The sequence below is a fragment of the Dromiciops gliroides genome, chromosome 4, assembly GCF_019393635.1.
Source record: "Dromiciops gliroides isolate mDroGli1 chromosome 4, mDroGli1.pri, whole genome shotgun sequence".
Classification (NCBI taxonomy): domain Eukaryota; kingdom Metazoa; phylum Chordata; class Mammalia; order Microbiotheria; family Microbiotheriidae; genus Dromiciops; species Dromiciops gliroides.
This window is the reverse complement of record NC_057864.1, coordinates 220,468,328-220,493,349: the sequence shown is the minus strand read 5'-3', so window position 1 is coordinate 220,493,349 and position 25,022 is coordinate 220,468,328. Positions and strand designations below refer to the sequence as shown.

At 38.3% G+C, this 25,022-nt stretch overlaps 1 protein-coding gene across 1 annotated transcript in view; it reads right to left on the bottom strand.

Moving 5' to 3' along the window:
- Positions 1-25,022, bottom strand: part of DNAH17 (dynein axonemal heavy chain 17) — a 241,515-nt gene that overhangs the window by 39,811 nt on the left and 176,682 nt on the right. The window contains exons 57-64 of the mRNA XM_043962383.1: positions 13,477-13,641; positions 13,007-13,102; positions 12,518-12,735; positions 9,523-9,730; positions 9,078-9,193; positions 3,908-4,100; positions 3,342-3,577; positions 1,087-1,209 (exon numbers count right to left, since the gene is read on the bottom strand). Coding sequence (XP_043818318.1) covers positions 1,087-1,209; positions 3,342-3,577; positions 3,908-4,100; positions 9,078-9,193; positions 9,523-9,730; positions 12,518-12,735; positions 13,007-13,102; positions 13,477-13,641 — 1,355 coding nt within the window. The remainder of the gene's footprint in view (positions 1-1,086; positions 1,210-3,341; positions 3,578-3,907; positions 4,101-9,077; positions 9,194-9,522; positions 9,731-12,517; positions 12,736-13,006; positions 13,103-13,476; positions 13,642-25,022) is intronic.

The following is a 25,022-nucleotide window of genomic DNA, read 5'->3' as shown; positions in this document are numbered from 1 at the left end:
TTGAGCTGTATGCCCTTGGGCAAGTAACCCGCACCCGCCACACACACCCCTAGGGGCTTCAGTTTTCCTCATCTATAAAAATGAGGCTACTAGATTAGAAAACTCTATAATCCTATAACCTTCATCTAAATTGATACAAATGCAAAAACAGAACAAAAACTAGGCCACATCCCTAGAATACCTCAACAGAGGTCTTCCTCCAGGTTGACACTGATATATCAACTACTCCTTTTTGAGTCTTGTCATTTAGCTGGTTCCAAACCTATCTAACTCTACTATACTCCAGTCTGCTTCTCTCCATAGCTTCCACAAAGTTGTGACCTTGCCAAATGCCTTGCCAAAATCTAAGTAGTCTATGGTCTCCTGGTGTATAAAAACTACTCATCCAGGAAATCTGTGCCCTTTCTGGCCCTGTGGTCTGTGGTTGAACTTCACCACAGTATACATTCTGGTTTTCCTTCCATCAATCATCCGAATGCTTTAGATCATGATTTTCCCCTCTTGTCCAGGGATTTCCTTACAAGGGTACACCTTCTTGATATAAAATGCTCTCTTATTGGCCCCTTTATCTAATCTGTTCCTTTTGAAGTCATTCTGCCAAATCTCCATGATTCCTACAGTATCTATTGTACCCACTTGTGCTAACATCTCCAGTCACTTTTATTATCCATATTTTGTGCATTTGTGTACAGAAACTTGAAGCTCTCTTATTACTATCCCTTCCCTGTGAATTAATGGGCTTTTCCATTGACATTCTATGTTATACCTGCCGTTCGGTAGTATCCAGCTTGGTGTCAGAGTTTTCTTCCTCTCAGTTTTCCACCACAACTTTCAGAATATTTAAGACCCCAGCTATACACAGATAACTCCCTCGCCTTAGATATGGAATGAGCTCCCACAATCCCCCATCTCTCTTTCAGGAAGGGACTATTCTTTCACATTGTAGTGATTTTTTTAAAGTATCTAATTTTCTAGCAGGAAAGTCAAAGAAATTCAGTATATTCTCCCTTTATGCCATTTCCCTCCCACAAAAGAAGATGAACCCATAGAAAACTCGCTGCTCTCTTAGAAGAAAAAGCAATTTACCTTCCTTTTTTAATCGTGTTTCTGCCCAGTAAATGATCTAACACGGGCTCTACAGTCTCTCCAATATTCTCAATGAGTAAAGTATCTCCCTCTGAGATGGCTTTCTCAATATTGTCCAGATAGCTGCAGACACAGTATAACAGTGATCTCATGAATATTTATGCAATAAAACAGAGGCGGCTTGCAATACTGCATTTTAAGAAGCAACTCTTCAGAATGAGGGCCAATTAAATTGATAAAAATGAGAAATTGTTTCACTGCTGATGGTACTTTACCCCTTCAGAAAAGAAGGTTCGTGGTCCTTTATGCTTATCATTAATTTAGCTTTAGACACAGCCACTCACCTGGGCAAATGATAGAATAAAGAGGTATATAGGAAAGTCAGTTAATGCTATATATTTTTCTGCCCAGTACAGCAAGATACTGATTAGAACAACAATCAGGGACAGCTAGGTGGCGCAGTGGATAGAGCACCAGCTCTGGAGTCAGGAGGACCTGAGTTCAAATCCAGCCTCAGACAGTTGACACTTACTAGCTGTGTGACCCTGGGCAAGTCACTTAACCCCAATTGCCTCACAAAAAAAAAAAAAAAAAGAACAACAACCAAAAAATTACTCCTGTGAAGCACAAATGAATTTTAATTTGATCTATTCTAAGTTATAATTATGTAAAATTTGGTAACTTATTGGGCTTCAGCCCAATAGACACATGCAGTATGAATTAGAATACATGTGACCATTTCACAGGATCAGGATCTAGCTGTATTTTTGTTGTTTAATTGTTTCAGTCGTGTCCAAATCTTCATGACCTCATTTGGGTTTTTTTGGTTTTGTTTTGTTTTTATTTATTTTGGGGAGCAAAAATACTAGAGTGGTTTGCTATTTCCTTCTCTAGTTCATTTTATGGATGAGGAAACTGAGGCAAACAGGGTTAAATGGCTTGTCCAGGGTCACACAGCTAAGAAGTGTGTAAGACTGGATTTGAACTCAGGTCTTCCTGACTCTAGAACCAGCAATCTCTCCATCATACCACTTAGCTACCCTCTAGCTATATTAGCAGAAAAAATACATAGCATTATCCATCTTTCCTATTTACCTAGCTGTGTTACCTCCATCAGGGAGTATAGGTTTGTTTAAAAACAGCATCAACAACAAAACATAAAGAAAGCTGTGCATTAGTCAATGTTGGAATTTCTTTTCTTTTCTTTTCTTTTTTTTGGCAAGGCAATGAGGGTTAAGTAACTTGCCCAGGGTTTCACAACTAGCAAGTGTCAAGTGTCTGAGGACGGATTTGAACTCAGGTCCTCTTGAATCCAGGGCCTGTGCTTTATCCACTGAGCCACCTAGCTGCCCCTGGAATTTATTTTCAAAGATAGATTAATGCACCTAAAGACTCATTCACTTGAAAATCATTGGACTACCTGAAAACCATGATCAAAAAAAGAGCTTAGACATCATCTTCCAAGAGATTGTCAGGGGAAATTGCCCTGATATTCTAGAAGCAGAGGACAAAATAGAAACTGAAAGAATTCACCAATCACCTCTTGAAAGAGATCTAAAAAAGGAAAACTTCCAGGAATATTATAGCCAAATTCCAGAGATCCCAGGTCAAGGAAAAAATATTGCAAGCAACCAGAAAGAAACAATTCAAGTACTGTGGAACCAGTCAGGATAGCACAAGATCTGGTAGCTTCTACATTAAAAGATCGGAGGGCATGGCATATGATATTCTGGAGGGCAGAGGAACTAGGATTACAACCAAAAATCACCTACCCAGAAAAATTATTATAATCTTTCAGGGGAAAAAAATGGGACTTCAGTGAAAAAGAGGCCTTTCAGGCATTTGTAATGAAAAGACCTAAACTGAATAGAAAATTTGACTTTCAAATACAAGACCATAGAGAAACATAAAAAGGTAAATGGGAAAAAGAAATCATGAGGGAGGTTAAAAAGTTAAACTGTTTACATTCCTACTTGGGAAGATGATACTTCTAACTCATAAGAACTTTCTCAGTATTAGGGCAGCTGAAAGGAATAAATTTAGACAGAGGGCACAGGTGAGAATTGATTATGAAGGGATGATATATGTAAAGACTCATTCAGGCATTAATTAATTCATTAAGTATTTCTAAGAATCGACCTATTTTGTGCCAGATATTGAGCTTGTGGCTGCCTTCCTATTGTCCTAAGGTTTGGGGACTGTGGTACTGTGGTGACAATAACAATTATATATGTCTCATAATAAATAACATATACCCCTTTTGTCCCAGTCGAATGGCTTTCAAGTCTTCCCCATATTTGTTTTTAATCCACTTGATTCCTTGTAGCTGAGCATCGACAATGAGAGGCCACCTCTCTGTGTTGCATAGAATGGTGGCATTCTCTGTTGACATGCGATCACTGGGAAGACCCTGGTTATTCCATGTGGCAATGTCCGCATCATCTGTTAGCAAAGTCAGTGGGTCCAGACCTTCAGTGATAGGAATGGGAACCTGCAGATAGAAAAGGCACTTCCTCAGAAGCAGTGATGGCAGAAGGCTAGAACAGCCAGCTGCCTTAAGTAGGGTCTCCTAGCTGAATGGACAACAACTCTAAACAAGTAATGTGGTGGAGAAGACAGTGTCATGCAAAGTTATTCTGGAATAAGGGGGCCACAGACTCCTCCAAACTTGGAAGTTTTGCAGCACAGCCAGGGTTATGTTAGCATTAGTGATATTAGACCACAGTACGAATTCCAAATGGACTGATGGCAAAGGAACAGAAATGATGATGAGCTTTGGCAGTATCCGCCTATAAATCCTGAGTATGCCTATGCCTGTTACCTTTAGTTGATTTAGGTATGGGACCCAAAATTTATCCACCAGTTCATTCCTGTACTTTTTGGTGAAATAACCCACATAGGAAACAAAGGCTGAGATCAGTAGGACATCTCCACACAAAGTTATCCCCTGCTCTTTGTAGTTTTCCACAGATTCAGCCCAACGGACATTTTCAGATGCTAATCCTCCTACGAGCCTAAAAAAGGAGAGATAGCCATTGGTAAATGGGATGAGGAAAGAGAAGAAAAAAATCTAATTACAATTTAGTCTTATTCCAGACAATTTATATCATTTTTTTCCTCCAATAACTTGCTGATAGCTTCTGGCAGAGGAACTTTTGACATTTATAATAGGATAGAGAATAATTTGAGAGCTTAACTCAGTCACTCAGTGGTGAGAAGGGAGCAAAAAATGATTCAGTCAAAGACTTTTGCCAAGATTTATTCTCAGTACTTCGGTTAAACTTAATGCAACTCAATAAATATTTATTAAGGAAAAAAAGAAATACTTATTAAGCACCTACTATGTTCCAGATACTGTGTTAAACGCTTGACAAATATTATCCAATTTGATCCCTCCAACAACCTGCTATCATTATCCCCATTTTACAATTCAGGGAACTGAAGTAAACAGAAACAGCTTGCCTGGGGTCACACAGCTATTAAATTTCTCTGGCTAGATTTGAACTCAGGTCTTCCTGACTCCAGGCCCAGCACTCTATTCACTGTACTACCTAGCTATGTTCCAGGTGTACTAGGTACTAGGTATACAAAGGTGAAAATTATTTACATGGCACCTGCCCCCAAGGAGCTTACAATGGAAGACAAGGGAATCCAATACATGCACAAATAAGTATGATCTACTAAAATAAGTAGAATGTGAGAGGAAGAAAAGAAATACCTAGACTAAGTAAACTAAGAAAAATTCCAGGAAGAACCAATCATTTCCACAAGAAAGACTGGATGAATATGAAGTGGATCTTGAAGGAAGAGAGGTATTTTTTTTTTCCTAGCACACCAATCACTTTTTAAAAAATAAAAGCATTTTATTATTTTCCAGTTACATGTAAGGATAGTTTTCAACATTTGTTTTAGGATTTTTAGTTCCAAATTTTTTTCCCACCCTCCCTTCCCTCCCTCCTCCCTAAGATGGAAAGCAATCTGATATAGATTATATATTTGTATATATATGTATATATATATATATACACACAATCACATTAAACATATTTCTGCATTAGTCATATTGTGAAAGAAGAATCAGAGCACAAGGGAAAAAACCTCAAAAAAGAATGGAAAAAAAAAACCAGCCCCAAAATAGAAACAGTATGGTTCAATCTGCATTAATAATCCACAGTTCTTTTTTCTGGATGTGAGAACATTTTCTATCTTGAGTTCTTTGAAATTGTTTTGGATCATTGCACTTCTGAGAAGAGCTAATAGTGTTGCTGTTACTGTGTACAATTTTCTCCTGGTTCTGCTCCTCCCAGTCAGCACCAGTTCATGTAAGTCCTTCCAGTTTAAGAGAGGTATTTTAACAAGTCAATTTCAAGCACAGGAAGATGGCCTTTGTCATTGGAGGCAAGAGACTACTATGAGATCAGTAGTGATACAATTTGACTAGAATATAGTGTGTGGGAAGTAAAGCAATATGAAATAAGGCTAGCAGGGTAGGTTATGGAGGACCTTAAACATGCTGCTAAGGGGTTAATAAGTGGTACAGCCAGGTGGCACAAGCCTGGCGGCTTGGAATCAAAAAGACCCATCTTCCTGAGTTCAAATCTGACCTCAGATACTTATTAGCTATGAGACCCTGAGCAAGTCACTTATTCCTGTTTGCCTCAATTTCCTCATCTATAAAATGAGCTGGAGAAAGAAATGGCAAACCAGCTCTAGTATCTTTAACAGGAAAACCTCAAATGGGTTCACAAGGAATTGGACATGACTCAACAACAATAATAAAAGTTTTTATCCTATCCAAAAATTAGAAATATAGGCTTCTTGAGGGCAAAAATTATTTTTTAATTTCTATCTTTGTTTCTTTTGTGCATAGTAGGTACCTAATAAATTGTTGAATTGAACTGATTCGAATTAGGGAGTCATTGAAGGTTTTTGAATAGGGGAAAGACATGGTCAGGTGTGCATTTGGAAAATTTTAGTAAACATTCATTGGCACCACTTAAAAATGAATCATATTTCAACTTTGAAAGACTTAATTCTCAGCAATACAATGATCCAAGTCAATTCCAAAGGACTCATGATGGAAAATTCTCTCCACATCTAGAAAAAAGAACTGTGGAATCTGAATGCAAATTGAACCATACCGTTACTACTTTTTTTTTTTTTTGAGGTGTTTTCTTTTTTTTTTCCTGATTCTTCTTTAACTAATGCAGAAATATATTTAATGTGATTGTACATATATAACCTATATCAGATTGCTTATGGAGGGAGGGAGAAAAAAATTTGGAACTCAAAATCTTATAAAAACAAATGTTGAAAACTATCTTTACATGTAACTGGAAAATAAAATACTTTTAAGATTGAAAAAATGGGAATCATATTTCTTCTTCTCCTTCCTCCCACCCCCACCCCCACAGCTATCTTCCAATCTGGACTAGGTGCATTTTAGTGATATTTTTGGGGTATATCTCACAAACACTCATTAATAATCTACTTTGGCTCTACAGAGAAAGGCTTGGGCAGTCGTCATACTTCAAATGAATACTCCAGCCAATCATGATCTATTTGTTAACTACAGGAGAAGGGGATGGTAAGAGTTCACAGAGGAGTGGCTGGCAGTATCTCAGGCCACTGGCATTATAACATTCAGGATATAATTTTCCCCATGATATGCTGGCATCTGAAAGGGTGCCATGAATATATTAAGGACAATTATCTCATTTGGGCCTCATAACAACCTAGTGAGGTAGATACTACATCATCCAAACTTTAGTTTTCTCACCTGTTATCCTAGCTGTAGTATCTACTTCACCAGGTAGTTATGAGGCTCAAATGAGATAATTTTTACGTAGTGCTTTGTAAAGGATAAAGCATGACATAAATGTCAGTTGAAAAAAAAATGCTTTTAATATATAGGCTGAGAACAGAGCTGGACCATCGATGGCAAGAGTCAGACTATTGTCTGAAATAAACAAGTCATTCTCCTGGATCTTAGGGTATTTTGGTGTGGTTTAAGATCACATTACCCTTTCCAAGGCTGTTACTCAAAGCATGTTGTTGTGTTCACATTTGGACTATAAATGAACAGTATACATCAAGCCTTTCTAAAAATACATCTATCTACATATACGTGTATATATATATATATGTGTATATACACACACACACACACACACACACACATATATATATATATATATATATATATATACACACATATATACATAGTGATCCCTTCCACATGGTGACTTTCCCCAATTCGGTTTTGATATCTTGAGGGTCAGCTTAAGAAATTAAATAGGAATTTTTAGGGTGTTTTGTGGAAGCCACAGATGCCACATGAAGGCCAGAAGATGACACAGAAAAAATTTAGAAGTTCAGAAATGCATAAAATATATGAAAAAATATCAAGAAAACAGTAAAAGAAAACCGTGAAGCCAGAAGACTTCTCTGGTACAAAGGGAGGGTCAAAAAATTTTATGCAGATTTTCCAGATGGGGGGAGGTGCTGCACCCCTAACCCCTTGATGTAGAAGGGATATCTATTTGGATAGCTATTATATAGGTATCTATAGATACCTATATTATATGTTGCTATAATATAGATAACAGATATACAGATAATGTCTATATATGATATAGATAGATAATATATCTAATATAAAATATATAGAAATGTCACATCATCAATATATTAGACATGCCACATGTCATAAGACATAGATATATCTATATATATAATATAGATATTAGATCTCTATACATACATATATATATATATATATATATATATATATATATATATATATATATATATATATGAGTAGTACAGATACTATAAAACTATCACTGGCAAGTATGCCCCAGGACAATGTAATATGTAAGAATAGGGTATTATCAGGAGGCAACCCCGTGAGTGCAGTGAAAACAATGCTGGATTCGGAAGGTGAAAACCTGGGTTAAAACCCCAGCTCTGTTGCTTACTACCTGTGTCACCTCAGGCAAGTTACCTAACTTTTCTGGATGACAATTCTCTCATCTGTAGAAGGAAGGTATGGGACTAGACAACACCCAATTTCCTTCCAGTATCTCTAAATCTCTAAATCTGTTTCCAGTAAGAGAGCCCCCTTGGACAGAGTTAGGCTGAATTCTTTGCTGACAGTTTGCATTATAAGGAGAATCTGTGTGCTAAGTTGAAAAACTTCAATGAAAAGGTGACCAAATACAGAAGGCAGCTCATTTAAATTCATATTATGTAAGGTGAGGTTACATGCCAAGGCCAACCCTTATCTCACTTAACCCCATGTGTATTGGTTTTTAAAATTATTAATTATTATTATTATTATTTTGCAGGGCAATGAGGGTTAAGTGACTTGCCCAGGGTCACACAGCTAGTGTCAAGTGTCTGAGGCTGGATTTGAACTCAGGTCCTCCTGAATCCAGGGCCAATGCTTTATCCACTGAGCCACCTAGCTGCCCCTGTGTATTGGGTTTTAAAAGCTGCTTTAAAAAAAAAAAAAAAGGTTCTTATTTGGGTGAATGTTACTTTTTTTTTTTAAAGTGAGGCAATTGGGGTTAAGTGACTTGCCCAGGGTCACACAGCTAGTAAGTGTGTATTAAATGTCTGAGGTCAGATTTGAACTCAGGTACTCCTGACTCCAGGGCCGGTGCTCTATCCACTGCGCCACCTAGCTGCCCCTGAATGTTACTTTTTTTAAATAGTACTTTAGCTTTTCCAATTACGTGTAAAGACAATTTTTAATATTCATTTATAAAATTTTTCTGATCCAAATTTTTCTCTCTTCCCTCTCCCCCTCTCCCTGAAGTGGTAAGCAATTGGATATGTGCAATCATGTAAAACATATTTCCATATTAGTCATGTTGAAAAAGAAGAAATGAGTGCTACTTCCAAAAGGGGTCTTTGCCTGGGCTTCCTCCTCTTCAGGTGACCCCAGAACCTGAGAGTTCCTTTTGCTCTAGCTAGGCCCAACATACCTGTTAGCTAGGGAAATGACTCTGTTTGTGGCATCTGCCTCCTGTTGACACTTTATTTTCTCAGCTGTAGCCTTTTCAAAGGCAGCTGTTAAATTGGCCAGATTAGCATTGAGTTCCTGGGGGAGGAAACCCAAACAAGTTGAAAAGGCCCTTTAAGAAAGAAACATTGAGTGTTACCAGCTCCCTCCACCCCCTACCCGAGCTAAGAGAAAGACTGCCCATGTGAGGGGGAAGTATGTTACAGAACTTCCCATAAAGGCAGAGCATCCCTCAGAGGTGCATGCAGCTTACAGCGAGAAGCCTCCTGGAATGATCTGGTCCCCACTCTCCCCATTTAATAATTCATGAGTAGAGCCCATGCCAACCCCTTTTAAACAAGAGATATTGACAGGGATCATGAACAAGTTGCACTGGTGTTTTACTAGGGATATGAGCAAGCACTTACAGCAATTTTGTTTTTGATCCGAGTGAGCTTATCTTGTGCCTCTGCCAGTTCTGCATTAGCCTCTTCCAGGGCCTGTCTCTTGGGTGCTACATCGCAATAGACTTCATAGAAACGGACAATATTGATACACCAAGAACACAGGCCTGCAGCGGCTGCTGACTTGGAACGAATGAATTCAGGATCAAAGGTGGGATTGCCTTGATAGGGCCTGGAGAGAGACAGAGACAGAGAGAGAGAGAGACAAACAGAGACACAGAGAGACACACACGGAGACAGAGATGAAGAGAGACATGGAGGGAGAGAGGGAGAAAGAAAGGAAGGAAAGCAGAAAGACAGACAGAAAGAAAGGATGAATTAGGGAGACAAGGATGTAGAGGTTTGTCAGGATCAGAATCTCTTCAAATGTCTTCAACATTTTATTCCTGGGATTGGAGATTAAACTAATTACAAGCAGTGAGGGGGAGAGTAGGTTAATTACCTCCTTTATAGCTTGGTGACCAAGGATAAAAATATATAGATCTAGGGGCGGCTAGGTGGCGCAGTGAATAGAGCACCGGCCCTGGAGTCAGGAGTACCTGAGTTCAAATCCGGCCTCAGACACTTAACACTTACTAGCTGTGTGACCCTGGGCAAGTCACTTAACCCCAACTGCCTCACTTAAAAAAAAAAAAAAAGAAAGTAATTATTAAAAAAATATATATATATATAGATCTGGTAACTCTGCTTTCTGTGGCATCAAAAGTGAGAGATAGTAAAGGAATGAAGAAAAATAGAAAACAGGGCAAAACACCTGCCCTCCAGGAGCTTACAATCGAAGACAGGGGAATCCTATTCATGCACAAATAATATGATCTACTAGAAAAAGTAAAATGTGAGAGGGGCAAAAGAAATATCTAGAATAGGTGACCTAAGAAAAGCTCCAGGGAGTTCAAATCTGGCCTCAGGTATCTACTAGTTCTGTGACCCTGGGAAATTCACTGTTTGCCTCAGTTTCCTCAACTATAAAATAAAGATAATGATAGCACCTATTTCCCAGGGTTGTTATGAGAATCAAATTAGATTATATTTGTAAAGCATTTAGCTCAGTTCCTGGAATGTGATAGGTGCTTAAGAAGTGCATGTTTCTTTCCTTCCTTCCTCATCCTTCTCTCTTTTGACACTACCCTGTCAAAGATCCTCTTCACCTTACACCTGGACTATTGAAATAGCCTGCTGGTCTCTCCCCACCATAGTCCATTCTCCACTCAGCTATCAAAACGGTCATTTTAAAGGGCAGGTCTGAGTATGTCAGCTCTCACCACCACCCTCCCCCTATTCAATAAGCTACAGTGGCTTCCTAATTACTTCTAGGATCAAATATACAATCCTCTGTCATTCAAAGCCTTTCATAACCTGGCTTCCTTCTACCTTTCTAGTCTTCTCATTTACTCCCTTCTGCCCTACTCTGCAATCCAGGGATACTGAATTGCTGTTCCTCAGATAAGACAAGAAATCGCCTAACTTTTAGCATTTTCAGTGGCTGGTCCCAATGACTAGAATTCTCCCTCTTCATCTCTATCTTGTGGTTTTCCCAGGAACTCTATGAAAACAATCACAAAACACTTTTCACACAAATAAAATCAGATCTACATAATTGGAAAAATATAAATTGTTCATGGATAGGCCGAGCTAATATAATAAAAATGACAATTCTACTGAAATTTATTTACCTATTCAGTGCCATACCAATCAGACTACCAAAAAATTATTTTATAGAGCTAGAAAAAATAATAACAAAAATCATCTGGAAAAACAAAAAGTCAAGAATATCAAGGGAACTAATGAAAAAAAAAATGCACAGGAAGGTGGACTAGCCATACCAAATTTGATGCTATATTATAAAGTGTCAGTCATCAAAACTATGTGGTACTGTCTAAGAAATAGAGTGGTGCATCAATGGAATAGGTTAGGCACAGGAGACACAGTTGCAAATGACTATAGTAATCTACTGTTTGATAAACCCAAAGACTCCCGCTTCTGGGATAGGAACTCAGTATTTGACAAAAACTGCTGGGAAAACTGGAAGATAGTATGGCAGAAACTAGGAATAGACCAACATCTTATACCTTATACAAAAATAAGGTCAAAATGGGTTCAAGATTTAGACATAAAGGGTGATACCATAGATAAATGAGGAAAGAAAGGAATAGTTTACCTCTCAGATCTAAGGAGAGGAAAACAATTTATGTCCAAACAAGAGATAGAGAATATTATGAAAAGCAAGATGGAAGACTTTGATTACATTAAATGAAAAAGCTTTTGTACAAACAGAAGCAATGCAGCCAAAATTAGAAGGGAGGCAGAAAACTGGGAAACAATTTTTACAGCCAGCATTTTTGATAAAGGCCTCATTTCTATCTTGTAGTTTTCCTAGTGTTGTTTTTATTATTGTTCAGACATTCAGTCGTGTCCAACTCTACTCTTGGCAAAGATGCTGGAGTAGTTTGCCATTTCTCCAGTGTGTCCCAATATTTTTCAGATGAGAGATTGAGGCAAATAGTGGTGAAGTGACTTGTTCAGGATCACACCGCAAGGAAGTGTCTGGAGTTGGATTTGAACTCAGATTTTCCTGACTCCTGGTTTACTTCAAATCCCAGCTAAAATTCCACCTTCTACAAGAAGCCTTTCCTGATTCCCCTTAATAGTAACGCCTATTCCAGTTGATTATCTTTGATCTGCTCTGAGAGTATCTTGTTTGTATAAGTTGTTTGCAAGTTGTTTCCTTTCTTAGATTGTGAGCTCTTTGAGGGCAGGGAGTGCCCTCTATCTTATCTCCGGGGTTTAGCTCAATGCCAGGCACATCTGTAGGAACTTATTAAACCCTTGTTTACTAACTGACTCTACTTTCCACAGTACCTGTGTGCAATCTAAAGTACTCCCACAGATGCATACACCTTAATTTACAATTGTCATTAGGGAGCCACTCACCAAATCCAAGCAAGGACACCAGACTTACTTAAACGCTTTCAAGCAGGCTTCAGGAATGTGCTCCTTGTCAAATTTTTTCAAGGCATCAAGGAAAGTGTCCACTTTCCCCATCATGATTTTCGCAGCTTTCCAGCTCTTGTCCTTTGGGATCTTGCCTCCAGGCGCTGTCAGGATCATCACTGCAGCTGTTACGTTAACCACTGCGTCTGGCGGAGAGCCGAAGGACTTCAGCTCTGTCAGGTTGTTCTGCAAACAGAGCAGGCCACCCGTCAGCGTTTCTCCTGCTGACGCCAGCTGCGAAGTGAATTTCACAAGCTACGCAGCAGTACTCAAGCTTGCAGTGATTCTTGTTCTCAATCAAATCGCACACAAAAACAACCAACCAAACAAAACCACTGCCAAAATCATTCCTTCGCTACTCGACATTGACCTTTTTTGTGTGTCTTGTTTTGGCTTTTAGCGTCTCTTTTTTCTCTCTCTTTGCCTGCCTGCCTGTCTGTCTGTCTGTCTGTCTCACCTTATTCAGAGTGTCCAGAGCTTCCTGTGCCGCCAGTAAGGCAGGCTCTGCTTTAGCCAAGTCAGTTTCACAAGCCTTTTGTTTTTCCGTGACATTCTGAAAGCCAGAAGAGGAAAGATGAGTTTGTGTAACGTTTCACTTTGAGAAAGGATGCTTTGAATAAGAGCGATGGACTTAGGAAATGCTGTTATTTATGAAATGAGGGGTGTGGAGCAGGCTATGCATCAACAAGGTGGGATGGGGTGGGGTGCTGTAGACACACTGGATCCCCACACTTCACCACTGCCTCTCACTTATATTTTCATTCACTTTCATGCTTTATTTTCTTGTACTACCTTAGATATTTACCTTGAATTTTTTTACAATTTCATTTTGTCATACTTCAGTCTGCCCCTCCTGTCCCTTCTTCTTCCTCCCTCCTTTTCCCCATTTCCTTTTCACCTCCCCTCTGCCTCCTCCCTCTTCCCTACCTTGTTAATGACTTCAACTTTAATTTCTTCCTCATCAGCAATTGCTTTTTCTTTGCTGACTTTTTCAGTCTCCACCCCAACCACCTGGATCAGCTTGTCTGCATTCTCATTCTTTTGATTAAGTTCAAGTTCTTGAACAGCTAATTTGGCCTTTAAATCATCCACCTGTGAAGAGCAGAAATTAATAAATGTTTGAGCAATGTGGTGCTATCCAAAGAGTATTTCAACTAGAGTTGGAGGACCTGGGTTTAAGTCTTTGGTTCCGCTACTTTGCTCTCTGTGTATATGCCAATTTGTCCTTTCTGGGCTTCCATTTCTTCATCTGTAAAATTTGGATAAATATAAATGGGATGAATTATAAGGCTATTACCAACTCTCAATATTTGATCCTGTGACACTGAGAGACATCTTTTATTCTCACTTTTCTTATTTTACCTCTGTGCCATATAAAAGTTTGAGACAGTTTCTGGGTAATTAATCATTTAGCAGATAATTAAAAGGGGTCAGTGGCACTCTCCAATGCCAAAGACTCCTCATGGAACCCACTCAACATGTAGGCCCTTGGAAGAGTGGGGGTTCCTGAGAGTAGAAATCAACTCTGACTGGTTAACAAATAATGAGAGAATGAATATTATAATGAGAATTTGGCTTATTCAAATGAGGGCCCAGGGTAACTGATCACTTAGTCTCAGACAAAAATCAGACTACCCCCTCTTAGGGCAATCTAGGAAAAAGGGGGTCTACCCCTATTCAGACTTGGCTGATTAAAACACAGTAGGCCAGATTTCACCATACTAGAATCTTTTTACCTTTGGTTCATATCTAAGTTTCCCCAGTTGGGTGCTTCTTGCCCAATAATGTCATCTCATTATCAGCCCTGCACTTCAAAGGCCGTGTGAGGTTGTATGAGCCTAGAGAGGTTGATTTCTAAATGAGGAAAAGGAAGGGGATAAGCCTCAGTCTTAATCTAGTAATTGGCTATTTTTTTTTTTTTTTTAGTGAGGCAATTGGGGTTAAGTGACTTGCCCAGGGTCACACAGCTAGTGTTAAGTGTCTGAGGCCGGATTTGAACTCAGGTACTCCTGACTCCAGGGCTGGTGCTTTATCCACTGCGCCACCTAGCTGCCCCAATTGGCTATTAATATAGGGAAGAAATAATCATTCCTCTCCCCTCTTTTTGGTTTCTTTGTATAGCTGTGTCTGTAGAATGTCAAAATGGCCATTTAAAATAACTACAGGGTGGGACGGGGCCAAGATGGCAGAGGAAAGACATTAAATGCACAGAGCTCCTGATACAATCACTCCAAAAATAGCAATAAAAGAACCCTTGAAACAGAAAAACACACAAAAATGCAGCCTGAGAGTTTTCTCCAGCTATAGATAGATTTCAGGGGGCTGTGCTGGGCCACGAATAAAACCTAACTGTGCAATCAGGCTGACACACCAGACACCCGCCGAGGAATTTGCCCCAGTGCCTCTGAATCAGCTGCAGCACCAGAATCTTCTGGAATCCAGTGTGTAGTCTGGTTGAACGGCTGGTCCAGGGAGATGGGGGGGTAAGTGCAGGGGTACCAGTGGACTGGGGGGAAGGATTCGACTGTCCCACACCAGCTGTGAACCAGGAAGAAATCCTGACTGGCAGGAGGCCCTGGTGGGGGAGGGGAGCAGGGGAGCAGCCTCATCAAAACTAAAAACCACACCACAGAAAGCTTTGCTGGTTGGTTGTTTAGTAAGTAAGCTTGAGGTTATCTCCGGACCAGAGAACAGGCCAGGTGAGATTAAAACCTGTCTCCCCTCAAACCAAAACACCTGGGACCCTCTGAAGCTGCGAACAGGAGCAGAGCCAAGAAGCAGCCCCCCCCCCAACCCCCCAGCAGAGAGTTTAAAATCAAATGAAAATGAGGCCAGGCAGGCTGAGAAGAAGCCCACTCATCCCCCGGGCCACGCTGTAGCTCGAACACTGTGTCCTGGAAGCAGCGCCACACTTTAAGGAGTTAAAAGCCAAGAAATAGTAAGCCAGGATGAGTAGGCAGAGAAAGCAGAAGACCATCGAAAACTTCTTGGAGGGGGGTAAGGTAGACCACAATACAACCTCAGAAGAAGAAGATAATAACAGGGTCAAAGCTCCAACATCCAAAGCTTCCAAGAAAAATATGAACTGGTCTCAGGCCATGGAAGCTCTCAAAAGGGACTTTGAAAAGAAAGTAGGAGAAATAGAAAGGAGATGTAGAGAAAGGGAGGAAAGAATGGAAAGAGAAATGAGAACGATGCAGGAGAGTCATGAGAAAAAAACTCAACAGTTTGAAAAGCCAAATAGAAAAGGAGATTAAAAAACTGTCTGATGAAAATAACTGCCTAAGAATTAGGATTGAACAAATGGAAACTAGTGACCTCATGAGAAACCAAAACATAGTAAAGCAAATCCAATTGAATGAAAAAATGGAGGGCAATGTGAAATATCTCCTTGGAAAAACAGCTGACCTGCAAAATAAATCTTGGAGAGATAATTTGAAAATCATCGGACTACCTGAAAACCATGACCAAAACAAAAACTTAGACACCATCCTCCAAGAGATTGTGAGGGAAAATTGCCCTGATATTCTAGAAGCAGAAGCTAAAATAGAAATTGAAAGAATCCACCAATCACCTCCTGAAAGAGATCCCAAAAAGAAAACCTCCAGGAATATTATAGCCAAATTCCAGAACTCCCAGGTCAAGGAGAAAATATTACAAGCAGCTAGAAAAAAGGAATTTAAATATTGTGGAGCTCCAATAAGGATAAAGCAAGATCTAGCAGCTTCTACAATAGAATATGATATTCCAGAGGGCAAAGGAACTGGGACTACAGCCAAAAATCATGTACCCAGAAAAACTGAGTATAATCTTTCAGAGGAAAAAAATGGGATTTCAATGAGAAAGAGGTCTTTCAGGCATTCATGATGAAAAGACCTAAACTGAATAGAAAATTTGACTTTCAAATATAAGACCCTGGAGAAGCATAAAAAGGTAAACAGGAAAAAGACTTGATGAGGGATATTAAAAGATCAAACTGTTTACATTCCTACATGGGAAGATAATACTTCAAACTCATAAGAACTATCTCAGGAATTCACAGAAGACACAGGTCTGAACTGAATATGAAGAGATAATATCTGTGAAGCATGTATGTTTTGTTCTTTGTGGGAAAGACAGGGTGGGGTGTCTTATGTCTGGGGCCAGATTTGGGCTTGGGGCCTCCTGGGTCCAGGGCTGGTGCTTTGTCCACTGTGCCACCTAACTAACCCATGATGACATCTTTAAAATAGGGTTGAGGTGTAGGAAGAATAGACTGGGGGAGGGAGAAGGGGATCGATGGTCTGGGGAGAGGTAGTTCACATGAAGAAAACAAGAAAAAAGCTTACAGAGGGAAGGAGAAGAGGGGAAAGGAGTTGGGGAGTGAGTGAACCTTAATATCATCAGAATTGGCTCAAAGAAAGGCTAACATACATACTCAAGTAGGTATAGTAATATATATTCGCCCTGAGGGAGGGGAGGGAGATAAGGTAGGGGGGAGAAGGGAAGGAGGGAAGGGCAGATTGGGGAAGAGAGCAGTAAGAAGCAAAACACTTTCAAGGAAGATGAAGATGTTCTGCATTACTGCACAAGTATGACATACTGAATAAATTGATCTCATAGGGAGGGTTGAGGAGGGAGAGAGAAAGAAAAATTTAGAACACAGAATTAGCTCAGGGACTTTGATCTCATCAGAGTGGGCTCATGGAGGGAATAGCATTCATACCCAATTGGGAGGAGTAATCTATTTAACCCTGCAGGAAAGTAGGAGGGGAGGAGGATAAGGAAGGAAGGGTGAAAAGAGGGAGTGCAGAGTTGGGGAGAGAATAGTCAGAAGTAAAACACTTTTGAGGAGGAATAGGTAAAAAGAAGAGAACTAAATGTCATGGGAAGGATGTGGGATGGAGGGAAATAGTTATGATGATTGATTATAATAGCAAAACGTATGGTACCTACTTTGCTGGGCTTTTATGAAGAAAATTCTCTGTCAACCTTAAGGTACTATATACAGGTTATGATGAGCAGGATACTATCAGAAAAACCTGGAAAGACCTATGTGAACTGAAGCAGAGTGAAATGCACTGTATACAAAATAACAGCAATATTGAGGGATGATCTGCTGGGAAGCATGTGGTTATTTTCAGCAAGGCAATGATCCAATATAACCCTGAAGGACTTATGAAGATTGCAGCCCATCTGCAGAGAAAGAACTGATAGTATATGAAAACAGAAGGAACTACATTAAAATTTTTTTTTCTTTTCCTCTTTGACAATTCCTTAATCTGAAGTTTTGGGGTTTTTTTTTTTTTTTTACTGTTTTCTCTCACAACTAGCTAATATGGGAATTTTTCCATGACTACTCATGTATTAACTTATTTTGAATTGCTTGAGTTCTTGTGGGTGGGGGGTAGGAATGGAGGGAGGAAGAGAAATTGGAACACAAAATTTTAAAAATTTGATGTTAAAATTTGTTTTTATATATATTTTGGAAAATAAAATTCTATTCAAAGCAAATAAAATAAAATAACCACAGAGGCATGGAAACAAGATATTGGAGTATAGTCAGCAACTCAGCTGAACTCTTCCAACATTACCCTCCAAACAACTTTAAAATAACATGCCAAATTGAATTCTGGAGCAATATAGACAACAAAAGCTCAGGGTGAGACATTTTTCCAGCCCAAGACAATTTAGGAGGTTTGAAGGAGAGGTCTGAGACACCAAAGTGGGTATCAGCTCCTCAGAACACATACAGAGGAGACACCACTCATGGGCCCTGGAGGTGACTGTGACAGCAACAGCAGCTACAGAAGGAAAGCAACAGCTTTGGGAACTCTCAGCCCAGAGACAGCAAGGGGATTGGAAATAAATTACTGGGGACCCTGAGCTGACATTGGTTACAAGACTGGGTGCTGTTTGGCTACTACATTGCCCATACTCAGTCTGGCACTGCAATTCCAGGGCAGAGAGGAGCACTAGCACTTGTAGCTTCAGGAAAGCAGGGGGCTCCTCCAGAGTAGAGATCAAGAGAGAAGTGACCACTTTCTACTCTACACTATCTTGGAAGCTCCAAAAACTTTAGAGTCTCAGAACTAGCTCTGAAAAAGCAGCACAGAGAAGCCTAAGGTTTAGGACAGTACCTCCCCACCCCCAGATGAGCAGAGCCTAACTTTAACATTAAAGTCAAAGTTGAGAAATAAGCTGGAAAAATTAGCAAACAACAACAAGAACCTGATCATAAAATACACAGTTAGTAGTTATAACTGTGAATGTGAATGGGATGAATTCACCCATACAAAAGAAGCAGAGAATAGAATGGATTAGAAGCCAGGATCCAATAATATGTTGTTTACAAGAAACACACTTGAAACAGAGACATAAACAGAGTTAAGAGCTGGAGCAGAATCTATAATGCTTCAGTTAAGGTAAAAAAAAAAGGCAGGGGTAGCAATCAGGCAAATCAAAACAAAAAAAATTAGATCTAATTAAAAGAGAATCAGGAAAATGATATTTTTGCAATAAACAGTGAAATGATATTAATGTTAAACATGTATGCATCAAATGTCAAAACATCCAGAGTCTTAAAGGAAAAATTAAATGAATTACAAGAGGAAATAGTAAAACTCTACTAGTGGAGGAACTCAACATTTCCCTCTCAGAACTAAATAAATCTAACCATAAAATAAACAAGAAAGAAATTGAGAAGGTGAATAGACTTTTAGAAAAGTTAGATATGATAGATGCCTGAATGGGAATAGAAAGGAGTGTACCTTTTTTCTCAGCTGTCCATGGTACTTCACAAAAAATTTACCATATATTAAGGAATAAAAATTTTATGAACAAATACAAAAAAAGAAGAAACACTAACTGTACTCTTTGGGGACCATAATGCAATAAAAATTACATTTATTAAAGAGTCATGGAAACATAGATTAAAAATTAATTGGAAACTAAATAATCTCATCCTAAAGAATGAGTGGGTCAAAGAGCAAATAATAGAAAGAATCAATGATTTCATTAAAGATAATGACAACAACGAGAAAATATACCAAAATTTGTGGGATATGAACAAAGTAGTACTTAGGGGAAATTTTCTCTCTCTAAATACTTACATCAATAAAAATAGAAAGAGCAGATTAATAAATTGGGCATGTGATTAAAACACTAGAAAAATATCAGTGGAATAGTTTAGGTACACAATACTCAGCAGTTAATGACTATAGCAATCTAGTGTTTGATAAACCTAAAAATCCAAGCTTTTTGTAAGAACTCACTTTTGGACAACAATTGCTGGGAAAACTGGAAAGTAGTTTAACAGAAAGTAGCACAGAAAGTAGGCACAGACCAACATCTTACACTGAATACCAAGATAAAGTCAAAATGGGTACCTGATTTAGAAATAAAGGGTGATATCATAAGCAAATTAGAGGAACATGGACATTTTTACCCATCAGATGTAAGGAGGAGGGAAGAGTTTGTGACCAAATAAGAGATAGAGAAGATTGAAGAAAGTAAAATGTGTGATTTTGACTACATGAAATTTAAAAGATTTTGCACAAACAAAATCAATGCAGCCAAAATTAGAAGGAAAGAAGAAACTGGGGAAGATAATTTTATAGCAAGTTTTTCTGATAAAGGTCCCATTTCTCCAATAAATAGAGAATGGACTAAAATTTCTTAAATAAGAGCCATTCCCCAACTGATAAATAGTTAAAGGATATGAAAAGGCAGTTTTCAGATAAAGCAATCAAAGCTATCTATAGTCATATGAAAAAATGCTCAAAATCACTACTGATTAGAAAGATGCAAATTAAAACAACCCTGAGGTGCCACCTCACATTTATCAGATTGGTTAACATAGCAGAAAAGGAAAATGACAAATTATGAAGGTGGTATTGGAAAAAAGGGACACTAATGTGCTCTTAATGGAGTTATGAACTGATCTGACCATTCCGGAGAAAAATTTGTAACTAGGTCCAAAGGGCCATAAAACTTTACATACCTTTTAACCTATACCTTTACTAGGTCTGTATCCTAAAGAGATCAAAGAAAAAGTAAAAGGACCCATATGTATAAAAATATTTATAGAAGCCCTTTTTGTGGTGGCAGAGAATTAGAAATTGAACAGATGGCCATCAATGGGAGGATGGCTGAACAAGTTGTGGTATATGATTGTAATGGAATGCTACTGTGTTATAAGAAAAGATGAAGGGGATAGTTTCAGAAAAACCTGGCAAGACATATATGAATCGATGTGGAGTGAAATGAGCAGAACCAGGAGATCATTGTATACAGTAATAGCACCATTGTAAAAATGACCAATGCTAAAAGACTTAGCCATACTGATCAATGCAATGATCCAAAATAATTCCAAAGGACTTATGATGAAAAATTGCTATCTACAACCAGAGAGAGAACTGATAAACACATTGTATATAATTATTTTAAATTATTTTTGCAACTTGGCTAATATGAAAATATATGTTGCATGACTTCATATGTATAATTGATATCATAATATTGCCTTCTCAATGGGTGGGTGAAGGGGTGGAGGGAGTGAGAGAATTTAGAAATTGAAATTTTTTAAAACTGTTAAAATAAATAATTTAAAGAAAATATTCTAAAAAAGGAAAATACATAAAATAACTACAAAATACATAAAATACTTGAGAGCCTACCTTCCAAGATACTCACAGGAACAATATAAATATAGTTACAAAATAGTCTCTATGATAGAGACCTAAATAATTGGAGAACTATTAGAAAACTCATGACTAGGCCAAACCAATATAATAAAATTGGCAATACTACCTAAATTAATTTACTTATTCAACACCATTAGTCAACATACAAAGAATTAGCTTATAGAACTACTACAGATAATAATCTGGAAGGACAAAAAGTAAAACAAAAATGTCAAGGGAAATAATGAAAAAAAGTGGGAAGGAAGAGGGGCTAATAGTACCAGATCTCAAAGCTTACTACAAAGCAGTAATCATCAAAGCAACTTTGGAATTAGTTAAAAAATAGAGAGGTCAATCAGTGGAACAGATTATGTATATAACATACAAAAGTAAATAAACCAAATACCCTAGTTTAATAAATCCCTCATTTAAATGCCTCCTAGGGTAAGCACTGACTATTTGACAAAAACTGGTTAGAAAACTGGAAAACAGTCCAGCAGAAACTGAATTAAGACTAATACTTAATGTCATATACCATGATAAGCTTCAAAGGGACACAAGACTTAGACATAAAAGGTCATATCATAAACACATTAGAGGAAAAAGGAAGAAATTACCTTTCAGATCTATGAATAGGGGAAGTGTTCATGCCCAAAGAAGGGAAATAGAAGATTACAAAAGATAAATGGACAATTCTGATTACATAAAATTTGGAAGGTTTTACACAAACAAACCAATTCATTTATGAATGTAAGGGAAATAACTGGGGAAAAAATCTTTGCTGCAAATTAACAACAACAACAAAAACTAACATATAATACTTACTATGTGCCAAGGTACTGTGTTAAGTGCTTTATAATGATCTCATCTACACAATGACTGAGGGAGATAGATGCTATTATTATTCCCGTTTTACAAGTGAGGAAACTGAGGCAAATGGGGTTAGGTGATTTACCCAGGGTCACACAGTTACTGGATTTGAACTCAGGTTTTTCTGACTCCAGGCCTGGTGTTCTACCACTGCATCACCTAGCTACTTCATTTCCATGACAAATACATAGATGTAGATACATATAATGTATATTGATTCAAATTTATAAGAATAAAGTTTATTCTTCAATTGATAAATGGTTAAACAACACGAACAGTAAGTTCTTAAGGAATGAAATATAAACTTTCTATAATCATATTTTAAAAGGCTTCAAATCACCAATAGAGAAATAAAAATCAAAGCAATACTGAATTTCTATCTAATAACCATCAGATTGGCAAATGTGGTAAAAAAAAAAAATGAAAGTCTTTTAACAGTCGGTTAGGATAACTGAAGGACCACCCTTTCCAGGAGGAGACCAACGGCATGAGCTACGGCTCGCCAGTCTGCCTGCTGCGCACGTCAGACTGCCTGCTATGCACTCGACTTCCGGGGTGCGCGCTTAAAAGGCAAGGAGAGAACGGAAGTGGGAATTTTTTCCTGCTCTGCTGGTCTCCTGACTGCGCTGTACTCCAGACGCAGACTGGAGTTCGACTTTGCCCAGCTCGAGGTTAGCAGCAGCATGTGCTTGACACGGTCTCTCTCTCTCTCTCTCTCTCCCCAAAGGTGGCCTTGGGTTTTGGCGAGTTTTATACGGAATATAGACTAAGCCTAGACTTAAGACGATTTATATTGTATTTCTACTTTCCTATCCTTCTAATCAACATCACCTTGTGACTACCATACAATAAAGGCTCTATCTAGAAAACCAGAAGCTTCTTCCATTTACTAGTCTGGGAGATAAATTAAGGGAAAGGTTAAGTAGGGGAGATTTATGATCTAATATCCAATTTTAAATCTCACACTAAGTTTATATAAAGATAAAATGACAAATATTGGAGGGGCTGAGGGAAATTCATTTGGAAGAAAAGATACATTGGTGAAGAATAGATACACTTGGTGAAGCTGTGAATGGGTCCAGCCATTCTGGAAAGGAATGTGGAACTACATTCAAAAAGTTACCAAATTGTGTATAACCTTTGACTCAGTAATACCTCTACTTGGTCTACACTCTAGAGAGATAAAAGAAAGATTTTTAAAGGCCCTGTATGTACAGTAATATTTATAGCTATTCTTTTTGTGGAGGCAAAGGACTAGAAACTAATGAGGTGCCCATCATTTGGGGGATGACAACAAAATATGACACGTGAATATAATGGATGTAATTGTGCCATAATGAATGATAAAGGAGTCAATTTCAGAGAAACCTGGGTAGACTTGTATGAATTAACTCAGAGTAGATAGACCAGAAGCAGAAGAACATTTTTTACAACTACATTTTAAAGACAAATAATTTTTAAAGACTTAAAAACTCAGGGACAGCTAGGTGGCGCAGTGGATAAAGCACCAGCCTTGGATTCAGGAGGACCTGAGTTCAAATCTGGCCTCTTGACACTTACTAGCTGTGTGACCCTGGGCAAGTCATTTAACCTTAATTGCCCCATAAAAAACAAACAAAAAATACAAAATAAAAAAAGACTTAAAACTCTGATCAGTGCAACTATCAACCACAATTTCAGAGAACCAATGATAAAGAATGCCAATTAAATCCTGAAAGAGAAATGATAAACTAAATATGTAGAACAAGAGGCATTTTTTATATAGTAAATGTGGTAATTTTATTTGATATAAGGCTCTTTCCCCTTCAGTGGGGAAGGATGGTGAGGGAGGTGGGAGGGAGAGAAAATAAGTCTTTGTTAATTGAAAAAAAATTAATCCTAAAATTACTTAGTTAATTAGCCAAGCAGTTGAATTTTCTTTCTTTTTAAAAAGGATACTTTTTGATTGAAAAAAGAGACTGTCCTCAGGATTTGGCTGGTCCAGATAATTAGGGCTTGAATCACTAAATTCAAATTGTTTGGGTTTCCTTGTGTGAGATTAAAATGAATATTAGATCATAAATCTACCCTACTTAACCTTTCCCTTAATTTATCTCCCAGACTAGTAAATGGAAGAAGCTTCTGGTTTTCTAGATAGAGCCTTTATTGTATGGTAGTCACAAGGTGATGTTGATTAGAAGGATAGGAAAGTAGAAATACAACACAAATCATCTTAAGTCTAGGCTTAGTCTATATTCTGTATAAAACTCACCAAAAGCCAAAGGCCACCTTTTTTCTACCAAAAGGGCTGTGGCCGCCACTGCCCTAAGGCAAGGTGGCCCTCCAGCAGCTACAGGGTCCAGCTGAGTTGAATAGTAGGCTATAGGGCATTGGTTAGGCCCCAGTGATTGAGTCAGAACTCCAGAAGCCACCCCCCTTTGTTCATGCACAAAGAGAGTGAAAGGCTTACTATAATCTGGTAGTCCTAGGGCAGGTGCTGATAACAAGGCCTGTTTTAATTCCTTTATGGCTGAGAGATGCTGAGGATCCAATTGTAAAATGTCTGGGACAGAACTTTTTGTTAGAGCTATGAGAGGTTTAGTAATTTCACCAAAAGAGGGTATCCATTGTCTACAGTACCCGGCTGCTCCCAGAATGGCTCTCACTTGCTACCTAAGAAATAAATCCTTTTTTGGCTTTGAATGGGCTCCATTATTTTCTTTATAAAATCTCAAAATAAAACAGTTTTATTTTTGTTATTGTCAATCCTTAAAACCAATGAATTCTTTGAAATGTATTATTAATAAAATTTTGCTATGGCTTATAGGGCGAGCTAGTAACATGGAAGAAAAAGGAGTTACAGTTGTCTGAGCATCTTCTATGGGCTGAGGGGAAACAAAAGATAAAGTCATTTTATGTTATATATCGTGTTACAATTGTAAAATGATAATGTCTATTATT